The sequence below is a fragment of the Oncorhynchus keta genome, chromosome 28 (genome assembly GCF_023373465.1).
Source record: "Oncorhynchus keta strain PuntledgeMale-10-30-2019 chromosome 28, Oket_V2, whole genome shotgun sequence".
Taxonomy (NCBI): domain Eukaryota; kingdom Metazoa; phylum Chordata; class Actinopteri; order Salmoniformes; family Salmonidae; genus Oncorhynchus; species Oncorhynchus keta.
The window spans coordinates 14182510-14208531 of NC_068448.1; the positions used below are offsets into that span (position 1 = coordinate 14182510).

General features: G+C 38.7%; 1 protein-coding gene across 3 annotated transcripts; it reads left to right on the forward strand.

Moving 5' to 3' along the window:
* Positions 1-1414: 1414 nt before the first annotated feature.
* Positions 1415-25636, forward strand: LOC118376214 (beta-1,4 N-acetylgalactosaminyltransferase 1-like). Of its 3 annotated transcripts, none has more exons than XM_035762902.2 (11): positions 1415-1754; positions 4397-4642; positions 5309-5491; positions 6002-6108; positions 6263-6300; positions 10313-10493; positions 11409-11501; positions 12443-12630; positions 12873-13013; positions 16176-16413; positions 21802-25636. In XM_035762902.2, exons 2-11 carry the CDS (start codon positions 4425-4427, stop codon positions 22008-22010), a joined length of 1596 nt encoding a protein of 531 aa, XP_035618795.1. In that variant the 5' UTR covers positions 1415-1754; positions 4397-4424; the 3' UTR covers positions 22011-25636. The 3 variants fall into 3 exon arrangements, with proteins under 3 accessions (XP_035618795.1, XP_035618794.1, XP_052340897.1); XM_035762901.2 differs by lacking the exon at positions 1415-1754 and adding an exon at positions 1786-2230; XM_052484937.1 differs by lacking the exons at positions 1415-1754; positions 4397-4642; positions 5309-5491; positions 10313-10493 and having other exon boundaries at positions 6007-6108.
* Positions 25637-26022: the final 386 nt, after the last annotated feature.

A 26022-nucleotide genomic window follows, 5' to 3' on the forward strand; every position in this document is an offset into this window, starting at 1 on the left:
GGAGTACTGTGATTAATGGACAGTCCAGCAGGCATCAGCTATGTAGCCAAGTGATCATAGTGTCCAGGGGGCAGCAGTAGATGGAACAGGGAAGCCGCCACTACGCTAGCACGCGGGCGACAGTTTTACTGTGGATATACATACTTTTGTACCTGTTTCCTCTAGCATCTTCACAAGGTCCTTTGCTGTTGTTTTGGTTTTGTTTTGATTTGCACTTTCCGCACAAAAGTACATTCATGTCTAGGAGAGAGAACGTGTCTCCTCCCTGAGCGGTATGACGGCTGTGTGGTCCCATGGTGTTTATACTTGTGTGCTATTGTTTGTACAGATGATCGTGGTACCTTCAGGCATTTGGAAATTGCACCCAAGGATGAACCATACTTGTGGAGGTCTACAATTTTTTACCTGAGGTCTTGGCTGATTTCCTTTTATTTTCCCATCATGTCAAGCAGAGTTTGAAGGTAGGCCTTGAAATACATCCACAGGTACACCTCCAATTGACTCAAATTGTGTCAAATAGCCTATCAGAAGCTTCTAAAGCCTTGACATAATTTTCTGGAATTTTCCAAGCTGTTTAAAGTGTTACAGGAATTGTATTCCTATATGTTCATCAAGCAATTCAATTACAACACATTTCTAAGAATTTGTGAGATACTTATTTGCATAAAATGGACAGAGACCAGTCTCCAAATCAATCAATAGCGTTTATTCTCGAGAGTACTGATCATAATACAATGTACATTGGTTTATATCACATTTCCTCATAGCGCTTTGAATGCTGCTCCTCCTTCTCTCCGATACAATGGCAATATAGTTCACAAGCCTTCCCACATTGTCTGCCACTTGTTAAACAATCTACTACAAGCCCAAGGTCTCTCCCCTCTCTGGGTCGAGACAGGATGTCCTGAAAGGAACACAGCATTCCAGCCCGTCTGACAATAGCTCCATTAGTTTCTAACCAGGAACAGAAAGTCCTTCTAATTCTTGACGAAAACTACACACATTACATTCAGTATTATGATTATGATAAGATTCATACATCCATACAGTAACATAGTAGTATTCTGTTTAGTTATAGTTCTGATTGAAATGTATTCATAATTTAGTCATTATTCATAAAATCCCTTAACATAAAGGCACAGTCAACTTAGTGTATGTAAACTTCTGACCCACTGGAGTTGTGATACAATGAATTATAAATTAAATAATCTGTCTGTAAACATTTGTTGGAAAAATGACTTGTGTCATGCACAAAGTAGATGTCCTAACCGACTTGCCAACACGAAAGTTTGCTAACAAGAAATTTGAGGAGTGGTTGAAAAACGAGTTTTAATTACTCCAACCTAAGTGTATGTAAATTTCTGAGTACAACTGTGTCAATTTAGGTGTAGGAATGCAGCTCGTGCTTTCAGAGTTTATAGTGGATATCAAGGCGGATTTAGGCGGTCCATAGCAACCTACTGACCTGAGTTTTGCTGAGCGCATTATTTGACTGCAAATAGCCTAGGCTTACATGACATATTATGGAATTTCTACATTTTGAATATGACTAGGCCTATAGTTAACTTTATTTCACATTCATTAATTTGCAAGTATGTATTTATGGTAGGCTATTTAAAGCTCTGAGCACATCATGGACACCAATAGAAAGTGGCAGGAGATGACTTTCAGCAGAATGCCTACTACAACTATACTTGAAAGGGCACGCACCTCAAACTGTGAAAGCAGCGCGCTAAATGAAACTATTTTGACAGGTACGTTTCTACTACATCTGAATTATCGAAGTGTGCCTATTCGAGATTATTAGACTATGCTACTTTAAATATGTACATTCCTTTTTGCGACGTTCAGTGTGTTTGCATCACATTTTCAACTCTACGGATAGTTTTTTAAAATTAATTAATTAATTATTTCATTAATAAACTGCATGGTTTCCCAAGTAGAGGGAGGACCACACAATATATCATAGCGTGACCTCAATTTTACTTCGATATTCTGATTATTATATCAATACATGCTCATAAAGGCGTTTCCCCCGCCGTTGGTTGCATAATTCATTTTACCGATAGCAAAAGATCTCCGCATTTCGAACGAACAAACATAGTCGCAGCCGTCATGTTTTTTGTGTGTTTTTTTTTAACATATGGGATGACTTCACTCGCATAAAAACTGGATGGATAAGTGGTTATTGAGCCGATATTGGACAAAGAACTTTCTCTCCTGTCACACTGTAAGATAATACTTATTTATTTGATTTTATCTTGATTAACAATTGATCAACTAAATTTGACCAGTTGTTTAAACATTGACAACGACTATTATTACAATAAGATTAAATTGCATGTTTTGTTCCATTATGCCTATACGTGTGTGTTTGAGTGTAGATAGGCCAACATTCAAGTGTTATATTTGGGTGCATACTGACTCTCTTCTAGTCCACTATACAAACTACTACATGTGTTATCTGTAATAGCCTACGGCACAGCTCTCGTTTGAATCTTAATGTCACGTTGACACTGCCAATGTCATACTATATATCCAATTTCAAGTCCTATCATTCCCTGTAAAATATGATGACCCTTTCCCATTAGAAGTGACAACACCAGTGACATTTTATTTCTGATACAAATATTAGTGACCGTTAATGTCAGGTGTCATTATTTCTGAGAAGACAATGTCTGTGTAATCCACAGATCTTTATTCAGTCAAGCTCTAAGACAGAATATAATAAAATAGCAAATTAACTGAACAGAGTGGGCACATGCAGGTAAAACAGTATTTAGGCTAAGCTCTATTTAAGCATTTAAGTAAGTAGCGTTGAGCCGGAACGGCTCATAGGTATGGGTACCAGTCTGTTTAGCTATCATGCCACTCCTTGCTACCCCTGTCACGCTAAACATCTTTGGCATGTGACAAAGAGTAGAAGGAGTGGAATGTTAGCTATATCCTGTTTCTGTATGGTTGATTTTGCAAAGACGCGCACTTTTGGATGTTCAATGTTTTGTTCAATGTTCTATCTGAATATGTTATTTACTCTGTCCGGAAACAAGATCTAATAGTGGCTGAGACCATACTATTTAAGAATATCAAGATTTTTATCGGTTTCCTCAAATACCTGAGGGGAAATGTCATTACCACCAAGTCATAAAATTAGATTTTTTAGTTTTAAAGGAAATTACAGAAATGTAACATTATATAACATTTAACATATATATTTTTACTATTTCGAATTTTTCTTAATTATATGCATTCATCATTGTCATGTCTAAATGTCCATAAATGCCTTGATGATGCTCAGAAACATGTATTTACCACATCAAAATCGTAATATGTTACATTACTTTAGACATTATCTTAAGAACTAGCATATAAGGTTCACATGGGAAAAATCATCAATATCAATTGTAATTTAATACACCTTTGCCTCAAAAATAAACATTTTAATGTCATTGTTGTACATGTTGAATTTTTATTGAAGATATAGAACAGACCATTCCTTCCAATTCATGCCAAAGGTGTTCAATGGGGTTGAGGTCAGGGCTCTGTGCAGGCCAGTCAAGTTCTTCCACACCGATCTCAACAAACCATTTCTGTATGGATCTGGCTTTGTGCATGGGGGTATTGTTATGCTGAAACAGTAAAGGGCCTTCCCCAAAACTGTTGCTACAAAGTTGGAAGCACAGAATCATCTAGAATGTCATTGTAAGCTGTAGCGTTAAGATTTCCCTTCACTAGAACTAATGGGCCCGAAAACATAATTTAAAAAAATCTAATTATTATAGCCTATTTGGTATTGAAGTACAATAAATAAATAAATATTTGTTTTCTATCATTTCCTGACAAAATTGGAATTCCCCTCCATGTGCTCCACTGTCACTATTCATAGCCATAGTGACCAAGTACACTAACTTTTGAAAATGTTACTATTATGTAATTTGCTTGTCATGATGGTAAATACTTTGAGACGGCTGTATTTTGTGTACAAAAAGTATCAAATAGAAAATGGCTTATGCACATCTAATATGTATATAGTTTCCATTTATTTGACTCTTTTTGAAATACACTTAAAGTATTAGCATATATTTGAAAATACATATTGCCTGTTTTGCTATTTGAAATAATCTATTTGAACATATTTTCAAATAGAAGGCCATCATTGGAAGTTATTTGAAAATACTTTCAAATACTTTCAATAGAAGCAGTGGTTTTGTGTCACATTATTTGAAATGACTCAAATACATAGAAAATAAGTATTTCAAAAGCTAATAATAATAAAATAATAATAATAATAAATAATAATAATAAATAATAATAATAATAATAATAAAATAATAAAATACCCATGTATTTGAACACATGGCTGACTAGTGTCTTATTGGTCCGATCTGTCCTTTAGTGACATCGATCGGTGTCTGACTGTGTCCATGATGCGCTGCCTCGTTCAGAAGAAAACATACCTCGTCATTTTATCTCCACTGCTACTATTCGCCCTCCTCCGCTGTTGGACTCAAAGGGCCACCACCACTGTTGACGTGGGACCAGGCCAGAGCTACAAGGCACAGAAGGTTCTGAAGGAGAGGCTGCAAAATGTCCAGAATGGTTATGACAATATCTCATATGTCCTGAAGGAAAGTGTGGCAGGGTGAGTTCATATGTGCAAATGGTATAACACATGTATAACACATTCATAAATGGAAAAAATGATAGTCACAAAGTAACAAATACAAAACAATGTTTGGAAGTGTGTCTTAAATCTAGGAAATATAAGAGAACTCGGGAAATAAATACATAAATAAATATATATGCATTTACATTTTTTACACATATTTAACCAATTTTTGGGGGGTAGACAAAAAAAACTACATTCATACTTCCATTATTTGTTTTAAACGGGTACTGGTTTCCTTCAGAGTCGTGTGACACTTATGGGGGTCATAAAACGTTATAGATGTTTTCGCGAGAGGACTGATTTTCAAAAACCCTCTAGCGCTGCCACCTTTCATCGCAGTGTGACATTGGTGGATGTGGTAGATTGAGACGTATCCAATGCAAAGAATATAAAAAGAGATATCTCTAGATAAAATGGATGTATTTTTGTACATATTCCATTTCGCAATTCCATTTGAATTCGGCCAAACTGAAATTCAAGGTCCAATTACAATTTTCTTCATTGCGTTTCAAATTTCGAACTACTTCCTGATTCGACTCAATCAAATCAACCTGCATGGTTTTCATTGCACTAATAGTGACTTATTTTGTCCCATACTCTTACCAACCGTGCACAACGCTCTTCATTAATCTCATTCAGGCGTCTGGCAATGAACGTGTGTGTGTGTGAGGCAGATAAGAAGCCTGCCATCGACCTGCCTTTTGCCCAAGTGCTGTTCCCCCGTGTCTGGGCCCAGGATGACTTCCACACAGCCTTCCAGGAGGCAGAGCTGGCTCAGGTGAAAAGTCGCAGGCAGCAGGAGTACAACAGCTTCCAGCAGAGGTGACTGTACTGTACACTGAAGTGTTGTGTTGTGCTTTGCAGTGCATTGGAATTTAATGATTTGCTTTGCTGTGCACCTTGCAACTATATACTGTAACTCCCCACTGTTTTCAAGTTATGGGCCCACCCTTCTTTGCCTTCTCTCCTTCCATTGAAAATATGTGACGTACATGACGTGTTTACAATGCTGCTTTTAGTTTTAATGCAGCATGATGCTGGAACAAAATTCAAAACACATTTCAACTTGATGTTCTCTCTCTCTGTGTGTGTGTGTGTGTGTGTGTGTGTGTGTGTGTGTGTGTGTGTGTGTGTGTGTGTGTGTGTGTGTGTGTGTGTGTGTGTGTGTGTGTGTGTGTGTGTTGTGTATACAGGGTGCATTTGTAAAAGAGACCTAGGTCTCAATATGTCTTCCTGTTAAAAATAAAGATACAAAATAAAAAGTACATTACATCAACATACTTTAGCTTGAGCTTATTTCTAGTCTGGCTAACCTCTCCATGTTGGCTGCAGGTACCAGACTCCCGCAGACCTCCTTGTTATAGCAGAAGCCAACAGTCCCCTACAGTACCCTACCCAGGGGGTGGAGGTTCGCCCTCTCAAGACTATCATTATCCCTGGTAAGATCACTGAAAAGATTTACACTCTAGACAGAAGGGATTTTTGCAGCTTTGTTGTAAATATCGCCTTTGCCCCAACCATAACTGTAGAACAGTTAAAACAAAACTAACCTGACCTTATGACTGAAGATGGAATTCTCTTCTCTTTTTTAAGGGTTGGGGCTGAAAGAAAAGCATAGACAACTTCATACAGTAAGTTTATCTCCATTTATAATACTACATTGAACAAAAACATAAACGCAACATGCAAAAATTACAAAGATCTCACAGACTTACAGTTCATATAAGGAAATCAGTCAATTTGAATAAATACATTAGGCCCTAATCTATGGATCTCACATGACTGGGAATACAGATATGCAACAGTTAGTCACAGATACCTTGAAAAAAAGGTAGGGTGCGTGGAACAGAAAACCAGTCCGTATCTGATCAGACCACAATTGTGACCACAATTGTGTGGTCCTATATAGCAACATTTGAAATGTTTATTTTTATTTTTTACATTGGATTAAATTAGAGACTCAGAGCTGCAAAATGGTATATCATACACTCCATTTTTAAGGAACAATGGGAAAGTAATTCTGCTTTGAAAGTTGATGAACTTGTGAACAAGCATTTGTGTAAGTTTATCATGGCATAAGCATGATGAACAAACGGGAGCTATTTCGCCTACAAAAATAATATTTTTGGAAAAAAGCAACATTTGCTATCTAACTGGGAGTCTCCTAAGTGAAAACATCCGAAGTTCTTCAAAAGTAAATGATTTAATTTGGTTGCTTTTCTTATTTTCGTGAAAATGTTGCCTGCTGCCAGCAGAGCCTAGCATAGGCTGTTTTTAACATATATATTCGATAATATATCCGTCGAGGCAATTGTTTTCTCATAAGAAGCGATTGGAAAAATGGTTACCTCAGTATTTTACGCAAGCTTTTCTGCGGGAGACGCCATGTGACCACTTGCTAAATATGGTCCCTTACGGCTATTCTTCAATGGAAATGCGTAAAAAGACGTCACGATGCTGTAGACACCTTGGGGAATACGTGGAGAATGTAAGCTCATTCGTAGCTCATTCACAGCCATATAAGTCATTGGCATGAGGCGGTTTTAAAAAATGCGGCACTTCCTGGTTGGATTTTTATCTGGGTTTCGCCTGTAACATCAGTTCTGTGGCACTCACAGACAATATCTTTGCAGTTTTGGAAACGTCAGAGTGTTTCCTTTCCAAAGCTGTCAATTATATGCATAGTCGAGCATCTTTTCATGACAAAATATCTTGTTTAAAACGGGAACGTTTTTCATCCAAAAATTAAAATAGCGCCACCTAACATTTAACTGGTTAAGACATGGAGCTAGCTAGCTAGGTAAACAATGAACCTAGCTAGGTAAACAACATTTAAGATCATACACGTCACGTAATGTTAGCTAATGCGCCAGCCAGCTAATGGTAGCTAGTTAAACAACAAGGAACATAGTGCCAAATCATGTCGTTACTACCCTGCATGAATCTGCTGGGAGCTAACCAACCAGGTTCAATGTTAACTAGCTAACATTAGGCTCTAACTAGCCAAGAAAATGGTTATGGGATACGAATAATAATGTCATACACATAACGTTAGCTAGGGAGCCAGTTAGCTTGAAATGAAACAACTTTCTGCCACAATTAGAAATGTGTAATATCTGAAAATGTAGCTAGCTAGACTATCTTACCCGTATACATCATCATGCATGATGGACTCGTCTCCCTGTCACGGATGCCATGCCACTGATGCTTTTAGTTTGAAGATGTAATCCGGAGACAGGTGTTTTCTCCATCTCTTTAGCTATCAAACTCTAATTCCACTGATTTCGATCCTCCAGAAAGTGCAGAGCAACACGTATGCAGCTCCACTACACTATACATTTAAAAAAAGCTGTGTTCTACAGGATTACCAACACAGACTGACCAACTCAAATAGACAGAAGCCTTCTTTATGGCAGACCAATCTGAACTCCTCTCTCGGCATATCTAGCCCACTCATTATCTCAGCCAATCATGGCTAGCGGGAAGGTTGCTGGCTTTTTCTGTGACTTAACCAATAAGGCTTGTAATTGAACACTATTATTTGTATTTTCAGATGGCATACAAGTTTGTTATTAAGGCACATGAAACTTCACATGTTCCAGAAGGCATGGTTTGCTAACTATCTGTCTGATAGAACTCAGTGCACTCAATTTGATGGGCTTATGTCTGTTAAATTGTCTGTCTTGAATGGTGTGCCCCAAGGCACTGTACTTGGTCCTCTCTTATTCACTATTTATATAAATGATTTAGACAAAAAGGTCCAAAATGCACAACTTAATTTTTATGCTGATGATACTGTTATTTACTGTTGTGCCTCGTCTCTTACAAAACCTTTCCAGAACATGAAAACTGCTTTTTATACTGTTCAACATACCTTGTGTCAATTTAAGCTTATCCTCAATACTGACAAAACTAAACTAATGGTGTTTTCTAATGCAAGAAATATACCTCTGAACCTTTCACCTATTACTACCTGTCAGGGCAAGGAGATTGAGGTTGTAACCTCATATAAATATATTGGAATTTTAATTTATGACGGCCTCTCTTTTAAATTGCATATTCAACAACTTACAAAAAAATTTAAGCTGAAATTGGGATTTTATTTTAGGAATAAGGCCTGTTTTTCTTTTGAAGTCAGAAGGAGGCTAGTATCAGCTACATTTACGCCTTTACTAGACTATGGGGATATTTTAAATATGAATGCTTCATCTCAGTGTTTGAGATCAATTGACACTCTTTACCATGGCACTTTGAGATTTATTTTAAACTGCAAAACCCTTACGCACCACTGCACTTTGTATAGCAGGGTTGGCTGGTCTTCTCTAGTTACTCGTAGGCTCAGTCACTGGTATACTTTGATTTACATTTTGGGTTTACTACCTTTTTATCTGTGCGTTTTTATTGTTCAGAAATGTGGTGGGTCGTCTCCTCGTTCGCTGGTCTTTATCCTGCTAACTGTTCCAAATGTACAAACTGAATTTGGTAAAAGGGCTTTTATGTACTCTGCGCCATTGTCTTGGAAGAACTTGTCCCGATTGGTGTTTTTAAATCTCTGATGAAGGATTTTGAGGCTGATTCCCTGATCTGTCAATGTTTTTAATTTGCTGTTTTATACTCTTGTGAATTCAATGTTTTTTACTAGATTACTTGTAGTTTTTCATGTTTACTTTTGTAATGACTTGGTGCTGCCTATCTTGGCCAGGGTGCTCTTGAAAAAAGAGATTCTAATCTCAATGAGCCCTTCCTGGTTAAATAAAGGTTAATAAATAAAAATAAATACACATTTCTGCCAAAAAAATCTATTTTGATAAAAAATAAACGTTCAAATGGCTCTCCTGGAAAATCGGGGCTTGCGACATATGCCTAGTTTCATGAAATTGGAAACAATTTGCCTCTTGCACCACGACACTTCTCCTTTACATAGAGTTGATCAATCTGTTGATTGTGGCCTGCGGAATGTTGTCCCACTTCCCCTCAATGTCTGTGCGAAGTTGCCGAATATTGGCGGGAACTGGAACATGCTGTCGTACATGTTGACCCAGAGCATCCCAAACATGCTCAATAGGTACCATCATGTCTGGTGAGTATTCAGGCCAATGAAGAACTGGGACATTTTCAGCTTCCACGACTTGTATACAGATCTTTTCTACATGTGGCCGTGCATTACCATGCTGAAACATGAGGTGAGAATGGCACGACAATGTGCCTCAGGATATCGTCACGCTATCTCTGTGCATTCAAATTTACATCGATAAAATGAAACTTTGTCCACATGGAACATTTCTGGGATGTTTTATTTCAGCTCATGCAACACGGGACCAACACTTTACATGTTGAGTTTATGTGTTTGTTTCAGTATATGTTTGTTGTAGTGGCAGGTAATCTAGCGGTTAGAGCGTTTAGCCAGTAACCGAAAGGTTGTTTGCTCACCTTGTCGGCTCAGGGAGTTGAACCATTTGTCTATGTACCCTTGAGCAAGGCACTTAACCTATAAGTCGCTCGGAACAAGAGTGTCTGCTAAAATATAAAATGTTGATTCATGTTTAACATAAAGTGATCTACAGTCATTTTGTTACCATTGTAATTGCCCCAAGCAGGCTAGTTATTTGAATTAAACTGAATCCTCCCTATCATGTCCTTTAGGTGAATCTGACTGCTACCCTGGGGACATTTGATGTGTTAGCCACCGTAGACGGGGTCTCCATTAGAGGACAGGGAGTGATGCACATGACTTTGTCCAGTAGACTCCTCTCCACTCTGAACAGACAGCTACAGTTTGTCACCTACACCAACACCTTGTTCCACCCTAGGACGGCTGACACAGGTTGGTCAGACCCTCAGTGTGTGTCTAGTCCTGAGTTCTGATACTGCAATACAGGGGTTTGAAAACTAACTTATTAGTGCCTGCAGCTGTACAGGAGCTGTATGCCATACTATACAATACAACTTTATTGTCCATTTAGTAACAGCAAACAACAGAAATGTGTCTTTTGTTCCGTTCTCAACTCCCACCACCCAATACCCCATTATCATGCTACTCCCTGTCATTCCACTCCCTGTCATTCCACTCACTTTTTACTTCAGTACGACAACACAGAGATAGAAACACAACGCATCATTTCCTGCATGTCTCAAATTCTTTATAAACCTGTCTATTATTCCCTGGAAGGGGCACACAACTAGCCTCCACTATAATTACACAGTCCGTGTTTAGGGAAGAGATCATTGCGCAACTGGAGAAAAAGCAGTTGATGTGGTATTTGACATTCCATGTTGCAATGTAGGTGTGGTAGACTATAGATTACAGCTTGTTTGCTGAACGAGACTTTGAGTGTAGAGAGCGATTCTAAGTGAGCTGTTTGGGGAAAGAGATGTTAGAGACAGACTAGGGGAAGCAGTGTTTTGTGTACAACAATAACTGTGTTGTGTACAACAATAACTGTGTTGTGTACAACAATAACTGTGTTGTGTACAACAATAACTGTCTTGTGTACAACAATAACTGTGTTGTCACTAATCATTTCCATATGTTAATGTGGATGTTACAAAAATAACAAGTATCTGTAGACCTACTGTTAAACAAGCTTGATCTCTTATTGACCATTAGGTATTGAATGTGAAGTGAAGTACATTTTTTGTTTTGTTCAATTGATTATATTTAACTACTAACGAACTATACTGTAATGTGATACACTTGAGATATTAGAGTGATGAGATATGTTTCTCTGCTCTATTCCAGTGCAGTTTGAGACTGATGGACACCAGTCCGTTTTTACCATAAAGGTTGGACATGCTGTTATTCCCAAGCTCTATCACTCAGGTTACACTGGAGGTATGTACTGTATGGGTTGTTCATTTGGCATTTGACCACTGTATAGTTATTTGTATCTGTACAGTTATCGTAGGGATCCAAGGTCCTAAATTTTGCAATGTTGTTTAAGGCCCAGTGAAGTCAAAATTCAGTTTTTCCTGTGTTTTGTATCAAATTGTATAACAGCTGATGAAAGTGTTAACAAATTTGATCTTATTTCTTATTTCTTGATAGTTGCTGGTTGAAAATGCAATCTACACAGGGCCATCTAGGAGTTTTAGGCTTTCCAAGGTGACATCACCATGCTGTAAATTGGTTAAAAGAGTTCCAAATCTTTCTACCAATGACAGCTAGTGTTCAGTTTTGCTCTCCCCACTCAGACCACTCACAGACAGTCCTAGCAAAATTCTTGCTTGAGAATTTTTGTTGTTGTTGCTAAATAAGCTATTTTGGCCCATTTGATGGGGAATCTATTACATTAAAGTACTTCTAGGACAATTCCACCCCAAAACTATCTTTTGGTTTTTGTTTTATTAGTCCATTGTTGACATAGTCCCAAAATGTTTTGCTTGTCAGCAATCAAGTTTTCAAGACATGTAACTTTCAAAATATAGACGTCATCACGTAGGTATCCCGAGTGGTGCAGCGGTCTAAGGCACTGCATCTCAGTGCTAGAGGCGTCACTACAAACCTTGGTGCAAGGCTGTATCATAACCGGCCGTGATTGGGAGTTCCATAGGGCGGCGCACAATAGGCCCAGCATCGTCCAGGTTAGGGTTTGGTTGGGGTAGGCCGTCATTGTAAATAATCATTTGTTCTTAACTGACTTGCCTAGTTAAATAAAACAATTATGCATTTTGCATCATATGGGGGATGATTTCTGTATTATGAAAATAACTGAAGATAAATATAAGTACGAATATTCATAATTGGGTACAAACACACCTTTCCTTTTTCCTCAGAATACAACATAAGCTCACTTGTCACCATAGCTACCAAGACATTTCTGCGTTATGACAAACTGCAGGATCTGATTGACAGCATACGGGAGTTCTATCCCACTGTCGCCATAGTGATAGCAGATGACAACGAGCACCCCCAGCCAGTGATGGGTCCACACATTGAACATTACATTATGCCGTTTGGGAAGGTAAGCAAACTTTATTTTGGGAAGTGTAGCTCCTGTTTCATCACAGCAATCTCTCATTTCTGGTCTTGGGGGACCCACAAGTTGTCCTTTTGTTCCAGCCCAGTATTTAATTTACTTGTGATTCCCTCCTGGTACTCTGAGGGTCTCCATGTCCAGGATTTAAGAACAGCTTGGCTATCAAATGTTTGGCTATTGCCAAATTGGTAATTAAGTCTTTGTCCTGTCTGTCCACCTCTGTGCAGGGTTGGTTTGCAGGGAGAAATCTGGCTGTCTCTCAGGTGACCACCAAGTATGTGCTGTGGGTGGACGACGACTTCCTCTTCACCTCCAACACCAGACTGGAGAATATGGTGGAGATCCTGGAGAAGACCACCCTGGACATGGTGTGTGTTTGTGTGTGTTTGCGTGTGCGTGCTCATAGATCTGGACCTGGTGAGTAATGAGGGTGAGGCCTCTCTGAGAGGAATGATTAAAACCAGGGTAGAACCATAGTAGAACCTGGGGTGGAATTGGGGAAGGGGGCGCGCATGGGAACCGAGTTCTCAAAGTGAAAGTCATATTGGCATGTACGTATAATGTTTTTTGGGCTGGATTAAACTGTTTGTGGTGAGTTCCCAAAGGGGTTTCATACAGTAGCCTAGGCTACGGGGTGACTTTCTATCCACTCCAAACCTGGAGCAAAACCACACCCACAAGTAACCTAGCAACATTCAAAACTGCATGAGAGCTGAGAGCGGTGATTGGTTAGTCGAAGAGCCTCATCCTGGCAGGTGAAAATGTGATCGAAGTCCAAAGTTATTTATGATGTCTTAGCTTTGAATTTGGCCCAATATTACTGGATAAAGTACAAGCATAATTCATGTATGGTAACTGTTGTTTACTGACTTGCAAAACTTCCTTGCATAACTTGATTTTAGCAATACTAGTTTGAAAGGCTTGCATGCAAAACATGATTTTAGGAGATAAAATATCTACATTTTAAATTCAGGCTGTAACACAACAAAATAAGAAACAAATCTAAGGGTGTGAATGAATACTTTCTGAAGGTACTATTCTTTTAATAATTCTTCAAGTTCTGTCAAATTGGTTGTTGATCATTGCTAGACAACCATTTTCAGGTGTTGCCATAGAATTAGATTTTAAGTCAAAACTGTAACTCGGCCACTCAGGAACATTCAGTGTCTTCTTTGTAAGAAACTCCAGTGTCGATTTGGCCTTGTGATTTAGATTATTGCCCTGCTGAAAGGTGAATTCATGTCCCAGTGTCTGGTGGAAAGCAGACTGAACAAGGTTTTTCTCTAAGATTTTGCCGGTGCTTAGCTACATTCCGTTTATTTTGTATCCTGAAAAACTCCCAAGTCCTTAACGATTACTAGCATACCCATAACATGAGGCAGCCACCACTATGCTTGAAAATATTAAGAGTACTACTCAGTGATATGTTTGGGGCAAATCCAATAAAACAAACACTTTGTATTCAGAACAAAAAGTTGATTACTTTAGTTAATGGCTTGTTGCGAACAGGATGCATGTTTTAGAATATATTTTATTCTGTACAGATTTCTTCTTTTCACTCCGTCAATTACTTTTGTATTGTGGTGAAATCCCTGAGCAGTTTCCTTCCTCTCTGGCTATTGAGTTAGGAAGGACGCCTGTATCTTTGTAGTGACCTGGGTATATTGATACACCATACACAGTGTAATTAATAACTTCATCATGCTCAAAGGGACATTCAATGTCTGCTTTTTATTTTGTACCCATCTACCAATAGGTGCCCTTTGCGAGGCGTTGGAAAACCTCCCTGGGCTTTGTGGTTGAATCAATGTTTGTAATTCACTGCTCGACAGAGGGACCTTACAGATAAGTGTTTGTGTGGGATACAGAGATGATTGAATTGTTCAAAAAGCATGTTAAACAGTCCATGCAACTTATTATGTGACATGTTAAGCACATTTTTACTCCTGAACTATTTAGGCTGGCCATAACAAAGGGGTTGAATACTTATTGACTCAAGCTTTTCATTTTTTATTACATTTGTAAAAATGTTGCATAAAAACAAAACTCCACTTTGACATTATGGGGTATTGTGTGTTGGCCAGGGACAAAACAAAACTCCACTTTGACATTATGGTGTATTGTGTGTAGGCCAGGGACAAAACAAAACTCCACTTTGACATTATGGGGTATTGTGTGTAGGCCAGGGGCAAAACAAAACTCCACTTTGACATTATGGGGTATTGTGTGTAGGCCAGGGACAAAACAAAACTCCACTTTGACATTATGGGGTATTGTGTGTAGGCCAGGGACAAAACAAAACTCCACTTTGACATTATGGGGTATTGTGTGTAGGCCAGGGACAAAACAAAACTCCACTTTGACATTATGGGGTATTGTGTGTAGGCCAGGGACAAAACAAAACTCCACTTTGACATTATGGGGTATTGTGTGTAGGCCAGGGACAAAACAAAACTCCACTTTGACATTATGGGGTATTGTGTGTAGGCCAGGGACAAAACAAAACTCCACTTTGACATTATGGGGTATTGTGTGTAGGCCAGGGACAAAACAAAACTCCACTTTGACATTATGGGGTATTGTGTGTTGGCCAGGGACAGAACACAACTCCACTTTGACATTATGGGGTATTGTGTGTAGGCCAGGGACAAAACAAAACTCCACTTTGACATTATGGGGTATTGTGTGTAGGCCAGGGACAAAACAAAACTCCACTTTGACATTATGGGGTATTGTGTGTAGGCCAGGGACAAAACAAAACTCCACTTTGACATTATGGGGTATTGTGTGTAGGCCAGGGACAAAACAAAACTCCACTTTGACATTATGGGGTATTGTGTGTAAGCCAGGGACAGAACAAAACTCCACTTTGACATTATGGGGTATTGTGTGTAGGCCAGGGACAATATATTCAGGCTGTAACACAACAAAAGGAGTAAACAGTCTCACGGCTGTAACACAACAAAATGAGAAAACAGTCTAAGGTTGTGAAAACTTTCTGAAAGATCAGTTAGTCAGGAAATACTGCTTTTGAGCCGGAAGTGTTGTTATCTAGAGCTGTGATGAAATAGAGCTGTGCTAACCTGAGTGACTTGTTTTGTCTGTTTTTTGACAACTTGCCAGTTGTGGTTTAGTTTTCCACTGTGACATTAAAAGAGGGTTTGCTACCGACTCAGTTCCTGTACCTGTGGAATGTACATCCTCTGGTTTTGAAGTGGTTATACAAACTAAGAGTTCTGCTTGGTTATATCAGGTCAACGGTCTATGATGGGTGCACCGGCAGTGTGTGTGTGTGTGTGTGTGTGTGTGTGTGTGTGTGTGTGTGTGTGTGTGTGTGTGTGTGTGTGTGTGTGTGTGTGTGTGTGTGTGTGTGTGTGTGTGTGTGTGTGTGTGTGTGTGTGTGTGTGTGTGTGTGTGTGTGTGTGTGATCACAGGTGGCTGGTGCTGTGAGGGAAGCTTGTGGCAACTCATTTGTGGTCACTCGTATTATCTTTCCACTCATTTTGTTCTTTTTGTGTCTGTTACCCCAGGTGGGGGGTGCTGTGAGAGAAGCGACAGGCTACACTGCTACTTACCGCCACACCATCTCAGTGGAGGAAGGGGGTGAGGAGGGGGACTGTATACACATCAGAAATGGATACCATCATGTCATTGAGGGCTTTCCTAACTGTGTCCTCGCCGACGCTGTTATCAACTTCTTCATGGGGAGGACAGACAAGATGCAGCAAGTGGGATTCGATCCTCGTCTGAACCGTGTGGCTCATCTAGGTGAGTGTCTTTGTCTCATCACTAGAGCCCAGAGGTTTTCCTTATTTCTGATCAAAATATTGCCTTTATTTTAATTGTGTTAACACAAATCAAAGGAACAGCAAAAGACCAACATACTTTAGGTGTAATACCCCCAGGGGTGTGTGCTTAGTCCCCTCCTGTGCTCCCTGTTCACCTACAACATCCTGGCCACGCACAACTCCAACACCATCATTATGTTTGCTGAAAACAAAACGGCATTAGGCCTGATCACAGACGACGATGAAACCACCTATAGAGAGGAGGTCAGAGACAAGTCAGTGTGGTGCCAGGACAACAATCTCTCCCTCAATGTCAGCAAGACAATGGAGCTTTTTGTGGACTACAGGAAAAGGAGGGCCGAGCACTCCCCCATCCACATCAACAGGTCTGTAGTGGAACGGGTCGAAGAGCTTCATGTTCCTCAGTTTCCACATCACTAAAGAATTAACATGGTCCACACACAGACACACACCAACACTGTCGTGAAAGAAGGCACGACAACACCTCTGCCCCCTCAGAAATCTGAAAAGATTTGGAATGGGCCCTCTTATCATAAAAAAAGTTCTACAGCTGCACCATTGAGAACACCTTGACTGCCTGCATCACCACTAGGTATATATCAATGATGTCGCTCTTGCTGCTGGTAATTCTCTGATCCACCTCTACGCAGACGACACCATTCTGTTACATCTGGCCCTTCTTTGGACACTGTGTTAACAAACCTCCAAACAAGCTTCAATGCCATACAACTCTCCTTCTTCCGTGGCCTCCAACTGCTCTTAAATGTTAGTAAAACTAAATGCATGCTCTTCAACTGATTGCTGCCCGCACCCACCTGCACGACAAGCATCACTGCTCTGGACGGTTCAGACTTAGAATATGTGGACAACTACAAATACCTAGGTGTCTGGCTATACTGTAAACTCTCCTTCCAGACTCACATTAAGAATCTCCAATTCAAAATGAAATCTAGAATCGGCTTCCTATTTTACAACAAAGCCTCCTTCACTCATGCTGCCAAACATACCATTGTAAAACTGACTATCCTACCGATCCTTGACTTCGGCGATGTCATTTACAAAATAGCCTCCAACACTCTACTCAGCAAATTGGATGTAGTCTATCACAGTGCCATCTGTTTTGTCACTAAAGCACCAAATACAAAATGTCAGAATAATAGTAGAGAGAATAATTTATTTAATCTTTAATTTCTTTCCGCACATTCCCAGTGGGTCAGAAGTTTACATACACCCAATTAGTATTTGGTAGCATTGCCTTTAAATTGTTTAACTTGGGTCAAACGTTTCTGGTAGCCTTCCACAAGCTTCCCACAATAATTTGGGTGAATTTTGGTCCATTCCTCCTGACAGAGCTGGTGTAACTGAGTCAGGTTTGTTGGACTGCTTGCTCGAACACGCTTTTTCAGTTCTGCCCACAAATGTTCTATAGGGTTAGTTGTCATCAGCAAACTTGATGATGGTGTTGGAGTCGTGCGTGGCCGAGCAGTCGTGGGTGAACAGGGAGTACTGGGGCCGAGCTCCCTGCCATCCAGGACCTCTATACCAGGCGGTGTCAGAAGGCCCTAAAAATTGTCAAAGACTCCAGCCATAGACTGTTCTCTCTGCTACCGCACTGCAAGCGGTACCGATGGAAGCAATAGAACCCTGAACAGGTTCTATCCCCAAACCATAAATCTACTAAATAGATAACCAAATAACTACCCGGACTATCTACATTGACCCTCTTTGCACTAACTCTTTTCACTTATCCCATACAGTGCCTTCAAAAAGTGTTCACTCACACCCCTTCACTTTCCCACATTATATTGTGTTACAGCCAGAATTTAAAATGTATTAAATTTAGATTTTGTGTCACTGTCTACACACAATACCCCATAATGTCAAAGTGGCATTTGTTTTGAGAACATTTTCTAAATTAATAAAAAATTAAAAGCTCAAATTTGGTGGTGGAAAAAGTACCCAATTGTCATACTTGAGTAAAAGTATAGATACCTTAATAGAAAGTTGCTCAAGTGAAAGTCAGCCAGTAAAATACTGCTTGAGTAAATGTCTCAAAGTATTTGGTTTCATATATACTTAAGTATCAAAAGTAAATGTAATTACCTTTTTCAAACCTCGCCCTTTTCTTTTCCCAAAGTTTTTTTCAAACAACTTAATAGGAAGGTTTCTTCATTTCTGTGGAAAGGGAAACCCTCCAGAGTGAAACTCATAACTTTATGCAAACCATACTCAGGAGGACTTACTCTACCTGACTTCCTGTTGTATTACTGGCCATCTCAGTTAAAGGCTGTGTGGGTATGGCAAAATACAACAACAAGTTCACCCTCTTGGAGACAGATGGAGGAGTGTCTGACCGCTGTTACATTGGCATCTATACCTTATATTAGTCCACCTAAAGCTTTGCTAGGTCTCATAAACAACCCCTTCATTAAAAACACTTTAAATATATGGATGGAAGTCTGTAAACAAACAGAAGGGCTTAGATCTATATATGAACAAACACCTTTCTATAATAACCCCATCTTTCAACAACTGGCATCTCATTTTCAGTTACCTCAAACTCATTTCTTCAAGTACCTACAGGTTAGGCATTATATTGCCACTCAGCAGGGAGGCAGGATTAAGCCCATAAGTAAATCTATAACTGATAAACTGTGGCTGGAGAGGAAAGAGGTTAAATGGTTTCATTTCCTACATGTACTCTGGTCTTCAAGCTCTGTTGGGGAACGATGAACCTCTGAAAGCTTGCATGAAGTGGCATGATGACCTTGGTCTCATTGTTGAGGATGAGAAATGGGGAAAACTCTTTTTAGATGTTCAGCGTCTTTCATCTAACACAAGGCACAAGTTGATGCAATTCAATATTTTACATAGGGTCTACTTTATACCAGAGACTGTATAAGATCAATTGTAAATATTCAGCATTTTGCCCAAGGTGTGAAACGGGGGTGGGTATACTGATGCATATGTTTTTGAGCTGCCCTGAACTAAGCAATTATTGGAAAGACATTATTCAGATCTTATCACAGGTCACTAATACGACGGTACCACTAAATCCTTCCCTTATTCTTCTTGGAGATGACTCTGTTCTACCAGTTGATATTTGTAGCAAAACCAGATTCATTCAATTGTCAGTCATTGCAGCCAATAAATGCACAGCTATTATATGGAAGAGTGACACTCTGCCAATCAAGCAGATGTGGCTAAAAGATCTAACTTCCTATATTCCATCTGAAAAAAATAACATACAATTTACGAAATAAACCCTTTGAATTTCCTGATGTCTGGGGGGACTTTCAGCAGTTTCTATAGACGTCACCTTAGCTGCCTCATTACTACTTTCTTCATTAATCTATTATTATTATTAGTTGTTTTATGAATAGTTTATTTTCTAGCATGGAATGTGAAGGTCATTCTGTGTCTTTTTGTTGTTGTTAATCAGTGAAGCTAATACCAGGAGGGGGTAGTTTATGTGTTGGTGAGGGAAGCGTTTTTTGTCCCCATGTACCATGGTGTTTTGTGTAGGTGGAAGGAATAATGCGGCACAATCTGTGTCATATTTTGCTGGTTGTAAAATTGTAAAAAAAATTAAAATAAAAAGCCAATAAATATATTGTAAAAAAAAAAATGTAATTGCTAAAATATACACTACTGGTCAAAAGGTTTAGAACACTGACTCGTTCAAGGGTTTTTCTATATTTTTACTATTTTCTACATTGCAGAATAATAGTGAAGACATCAAAACTATGAGGTAACACCTATGGAATCATGTAGTAACCAAAAAAGTGTTAAACAATTCAAAATATATTTTAGATTTGTAAGGACAGACGCTGGAGACGAGAAGCAAGTACAGGGAGTGAACATTTGATGAAACAGCGGACGTATAACAAAACAAGAACAGCGTCTGGGCAGGGGGAACAAAGTAGACAGAACCATTTTCTTGTTTAAAAAAATGTATAGATAGCCAGGGGCACACTCCAACACTCAGACATTATTTACAAAAGATACATTTGTGTTTAGTGAGACCACCACAGCAGGACAGAGGCAGTAGGGATGACCACATGTTCTGTTGATAAGTGGGTGAATTTTACAATTTCCCTGTCCTGCTAAGCGTTCAAATGTAACGAGTACTTTGTATGGAGTAAAAAATACAATATTTTATTTAGGAATGTAGAGAGGTAAAATATGTCAAAAATATAAATAGTAAAGTAAATTACAGATACCCAAAAAAACGACTTAAGTAGTACTTTAATGTATTTTGACTTAAGTACTTTACACTACTGCTAAAATGTATTGAGTCAATAAGTGATGGACCCCTTTGTCATGGTAAGCCTAAATAAGTTCAGGAGTGTGCTTAACAAATCGTATTAGATGCATGGACTCATTCTATGTTTAATAATAGTGTTAAACTTGAATTTTCAATGACTACTTCATCTCTGTACCCCACTCATACTAGTATCTGTAAGGTCCCTCGATCTAGTAGTGAATTTCAAGCACAGGTTCAACCACAAAGACCAGGGAGGTTTGTCAATGCCTCGCAAAGGGCTCCGTTTGGTAGATGTGTTAAAAAATAGTGAAGTTATTCATTAGGCTTTGGATAGTGTGTCAATACACCCCATCTCTACAAAGATATAAGTATCCTTCCTAACTCAGTTGCTGAAGAGGAAGGAAACTTCTCTGGGATTTCACCATGATGTCAATGGGGATTTTTAAATGTTTACATTGTTTAATGGTTGTTGTGATATGAGAACTGAGGATGGATTAAAAAAAAGAATTGTAGTTACTCCACAATACTAACCTAATTGACAGAGTAAAAAGAAGGAAGCCTCTACAGAATACAAATATTCCAAAACATGTTTGCAACAAGGCACTAAAGTAATACTGCAAAATAAATGTGGCAAAGCAATTGAGTTTTTGTCCTGAATACAATGTTTTATGTTTGGGCAAATCCAATCCAATACATTACTGAGTACCACTCTCCATATTTTCAAGCATGGTGGTGGCTGCATCATGTTATTGTAATCATTAAGGGCTGGGGAGTTTTATTATAAAAATGAAATTGGATGGAGCTAAGCACAATCCTATTGGAAAACTAGGTTCAGTCTGCCTTCCAATAGACACTGGGAGATTAATTCACCTTGGACAATGACCTAAAACACAATCTAAGCATTTCACTTTTAGTCTACACCTGTTGTTTACGAACCATGTGACAAATACAATTTGATTTATTAAGTGAAACCTTCTAGACTGAGAACATAAACTGTGACTTGTAACTGAAAGTCTGCAACAAGAAAACAAGACATTCCTTTTGTGATCAAAATGTAAAAATCTTTTATTGCATCCTCAGAGTTCTTCATCGACGGGCTTGGGATCCTCCACATAGCTTCCTGTGATGACATCATCATAAACCATGCATCTAAGATCAAGTTGCCATGGGGCAAGTCGCACAGTGAGAAGGCCTACGCCAAGTTCCGCTACTCCTCATCGGATGCTGTCCAAATCAAAAATTCCCTTTTTTACTTCAAGAACAGACTCAAATGCATGTCTAGTAACTGAAACAGGTCTTAAAACTGAGGTTTTTATTTTTGTTACACTGAGCAGACATGTTTTGTCATCACCAACAGAGGTGTGTATGTAATTGTTGTTTCTCTGTAATACTACTAGCCACCAATGATTTTTATGAGGTTGGCTTTAGCTAATTCAGATTGGGAACCTCTCCCCCAACCTCATAACTAGCTAACAATGAGAAGCCATTTCAGGATATCAATCAAGCTAGAGTAGCTGGCATGCCTGCTGACAAGGTTCGTATACTTTAGAAAAGAACGCAATAACTAAATGCACTGAATAAGACTCATATTCCTTTCAATCTTTTACCCAGGTTTTAGCAGAGATTCAGAGAATAATATGTATCACCAGGATACAGAGGCTCAAGAGGGTTTGCTAAGTAACCAGTAAAATATACATCTTTTTTAGATATATGAAGCGTAATGATTATAGATGGCAGGAAAAAGCTGTTTCGGGTTTTAAGAACAAATGTAAAATCTCCAACTCCCGGAGGAGGGACATAAACCCTCCCCCAGCCATCCTCATGTACTTTGTGCCCCCTCTGATTTTTGGTCACCACCACAGCATTTGTTGTGGACACAGTGAATGTGAAGAACCAAGCCAATGAGCATCTCCTTTGTCTGTGCTCCTTTGTCAGGCTTTGGTCACGGTGTGTTTCCACCGTAGAGAATGATAGAGACGTGATCTTTCTATGTGTCCCATTATGACATCTGTGAGCACACGGGCAGCACCATTGAGGCAAAAACATTTATTTATATATTTTTTGGTCCTTATGAAACTGGTATGCTTTTTTACTAATTTTCTTTAACCAAATTTGGTCTTTAATGCAGTGACGACCGACAAGTTCCTTACTTTTTCCCCCTTCCACTTGCCTCTTCCATTTTTTTTGCAGTAATGCTGCAATTAGTTGGTTGTAATTTTGGGTTGAGCAGACATATTTTTGTTAGCTGCATGTGTGACAACTCCACCAGTCCTATTTATGATATAATTAACAAAGATTATACCGTTTTATTTTATCGATATATTTTTTAATATTTTTTTTAGCAATTAGTATATTTGAGTTTAACCAATATTGGTTGTATTATTTGTTCTGTCTTTTCTGGTGGACTAAACTGAAATTGCAACCAACTTTCTTCTTGTTTTAAAAATAACAATATTTTGAAGATTATACGATATTCAAATAACCGAAAGTGAGAGGTGGTAATCTGAATAAAGGGAAAAGGTCCATTCTTGAACATGGGGTGAGACATTCTTACTAATTTGCTAGCGAACCAGTTCGGATTTAAGTATAACTGACGCATTTAGTGAGAGGTCTAATGCTTTATAATATATGCCATTTAGCAGATGCTTTTATCCAAAGCGACTTACAGTCATGTGTGCATACATTCTACGTATGGGTGGTCCCGGGAATTGAACCCACTACCCTGGCGTTACAAGCACCATGCTCTACCAACTGTGCTACACACACTCTACCAACTGTGCTTTAAAATGAACCATTTCTGCCCTCCGAATTCATTTTCATTATATAAATAGGCTATTTTAATTGTGTCTGGCTTGCCATTCCAAATAAAATGTCATATCTTTTGCTTATATCATCTAAAAAAACAGGTCGCTAGGTGTAGACAAGACCATAAGCAAATAGGCAAACTGGGATATGTTTTTAAGTTTTACATTTTCTTATTTTACTACTTCTGTTGGCAAACAGAACAGAACTAACAGTGGTGTAAAGTACTTAAGTAAAAATACTTTAAAGTACTACTTAAGTTGTTTTTTGGTGTATCTGTACTTTACTAATTATATTTTTGACTACATTCGTTAAGAAAATATTGTACTTTTTACTCCATACATTTTCCTTGACATCCAAAAGTAGTCGTTACATGTTGAATGCTGAGCAGGACAGGAAAATGGTCCAATGCACTGCCTCTGATCTGGCGGATTCACTAAACACACATGCTTCGTTTGTAAATTATGTTTAAGTGTTGGAACGTGCCCCTGGCTATCCATAAATAAAATAAAAACTAGAACATTTGCTTTGCTTAATATAAGGAATTTGAAATTATTTATACTTTTTCTTTTACTTTATTTTAGCAATTACATTTACTTTTGATAACTAAGTATATTTTAAACCAAATACTTTGACTTTTACTCAAGTAGAATTTTACTGTGTGTCTTTTACTTGAGTCATTTTGTATCAAGCTATCATTACTTTTAGTAACGTATTGGGTACTTTTTCCACCACTGCAAACAGAAAGGGTGCATACTGCGAATCAATGTTTTGCTCACGAGTATAATTCATTGGCTCAGCCCTCCTGGTGACCTGGGTGTAATTATGAGAGCCTTCCTTAACCCTTTAGAAGTCCCACCTAGTTGACTGCTTTTAAAATGGCAGAAGCACTCAAGGGCAAAGTCCATGCCAAAACAGGTTTTATCAATCTAGAGTCCTCTAACTAACTATGGTATTAACAGACTGTGCCAAAGTGTGAGTCATGCCATAGTACTGAAGTGTAAGGTCTTCTCCCTCCTGATTACTTTAATTACCTGACTTAAACCCTCTTACTCTTTGAGGAGCATATGATATCCTCCCACTCTACTACTCTGGACAAAGTTATCACTGTTCAATGTTTACGTGGCAAACCTGTCTATCATGGGGTTTGCCAAATTAATGGGGCGGCAGGTAGCCTAGTGGTTAGAGTCTAGTGTTTAGAGCGTTGGACCAGTAACTGAAAGGTTGCTAGATTGAATCCCGAGGTGGCAAGGTAAAAAGAAAACTGTCGTTCTGACCCCGAACAAGGCAGTTAACCCACTGTTCCTAGGCCATCATTGTAAATAAGAATTTGTTCTTAACTGACTTCCCTAGTTTAATAAAACATCATGGTCTGTTTATGGCTCCCTATATAGTGCACTGCTTTTGTATAGGAAACACTGTGCTATTTGGGACACATCCATGGTCTGAGATCACAATATGAACTTTAATTTATGGAGACTGACATTCTGAATATTGTCCTGAATTCACGCCATCCAAACATCTTTTCATCTAGCTGCAGCTCTTCCAACCAATCAAAGACTTACTTCCTTTGAAATGAAATGTAGGTTTACCTATAATATGCTTTTCTATTTTTGCACTCTTCATGAAAAGCATTTTGATTGATGAATTTCATTAACTTGCTGTCTTTTTTTTATACAAAGAACTGTAATGATCTGTTTGTATTGCATAATCATGGACACCTACCAAAGCATGATGTCCTGCCAATGTAATAATGATAAAGCCAGGCAGGTCACCCATGATACAAGTATTCAACGTGATATAGATTAATGTATTCTCTTCATGATGAATTCAAGCAGTCATACTTTTTGTAATATTTTGCATGAATGTTAGTGAGACTGTGTGATATCTCGTTACATGCTGCCATTATACTATTTACTATTTACTATATATATATTTGCCGTTATACTATTTACTATATATACTATTTGACCACAAGGTGGAACCAGAGACCTGAATAATGATTGCCTATAGAAATCTAGTACTGTTTTGTCCCTAATGTCAAGTTCAGTTTTCTACAGTTAAATTATGAAAATGTATTGTTTTTATTATTAAAATGTAATGGTTAAGTTTATGGATCTGATTTTGAGGAATTGCATTTTCCGTTTCTCCTGTTATACTGTAGGCTGCAAACTGTATGAATTCTTCCCGACTAAGTAGAGTAATGACCAAGAGGTGCATGGTTTCTATTCACTTTTACAAAACCAAAAACCTCCATCAAAAACAACCAAACACACCATTGATCACACTCAATATTCTAGCTAAGTACTGGAATCATCTACTGCTGTGGGGAGTAGTTGTAGCCGTAGTAGGGTTATTTTGACCACGAGAGAATATGGCTAGTACGTAAATGCTGAAATCCGAGATTGATTTGAGTCTGTCTGTTATTATAAACTGGGTGGTTCCAGCCCTGAATGCTGATTGGCTGACAGCCGTGGTATATCAGACCGTATACCACAG

Coding starts and splice junctions, on each gene's coding strand:
- LOC118376214 (XM_035762902.2), top strand. CDS start 4,425: ATGATGCGCTGCCTCGTTCAGAAGAAAACATACCTCGTCATTTTATCT. Junction 11,502..12,442: donor TCACTCAGGTTACACTGGAG/GTATGTACTGTA, acceptor CTTTTTCCTCAG/AATACAACATAAGCTCACTT. Junction 16,414..21,801: donor GAACCGTGTGGCTCATCTAG/GTGAGTGTCTTT, acceptor TTGCATCCTCAG/AGTTCTTCATCGACGGGCTT.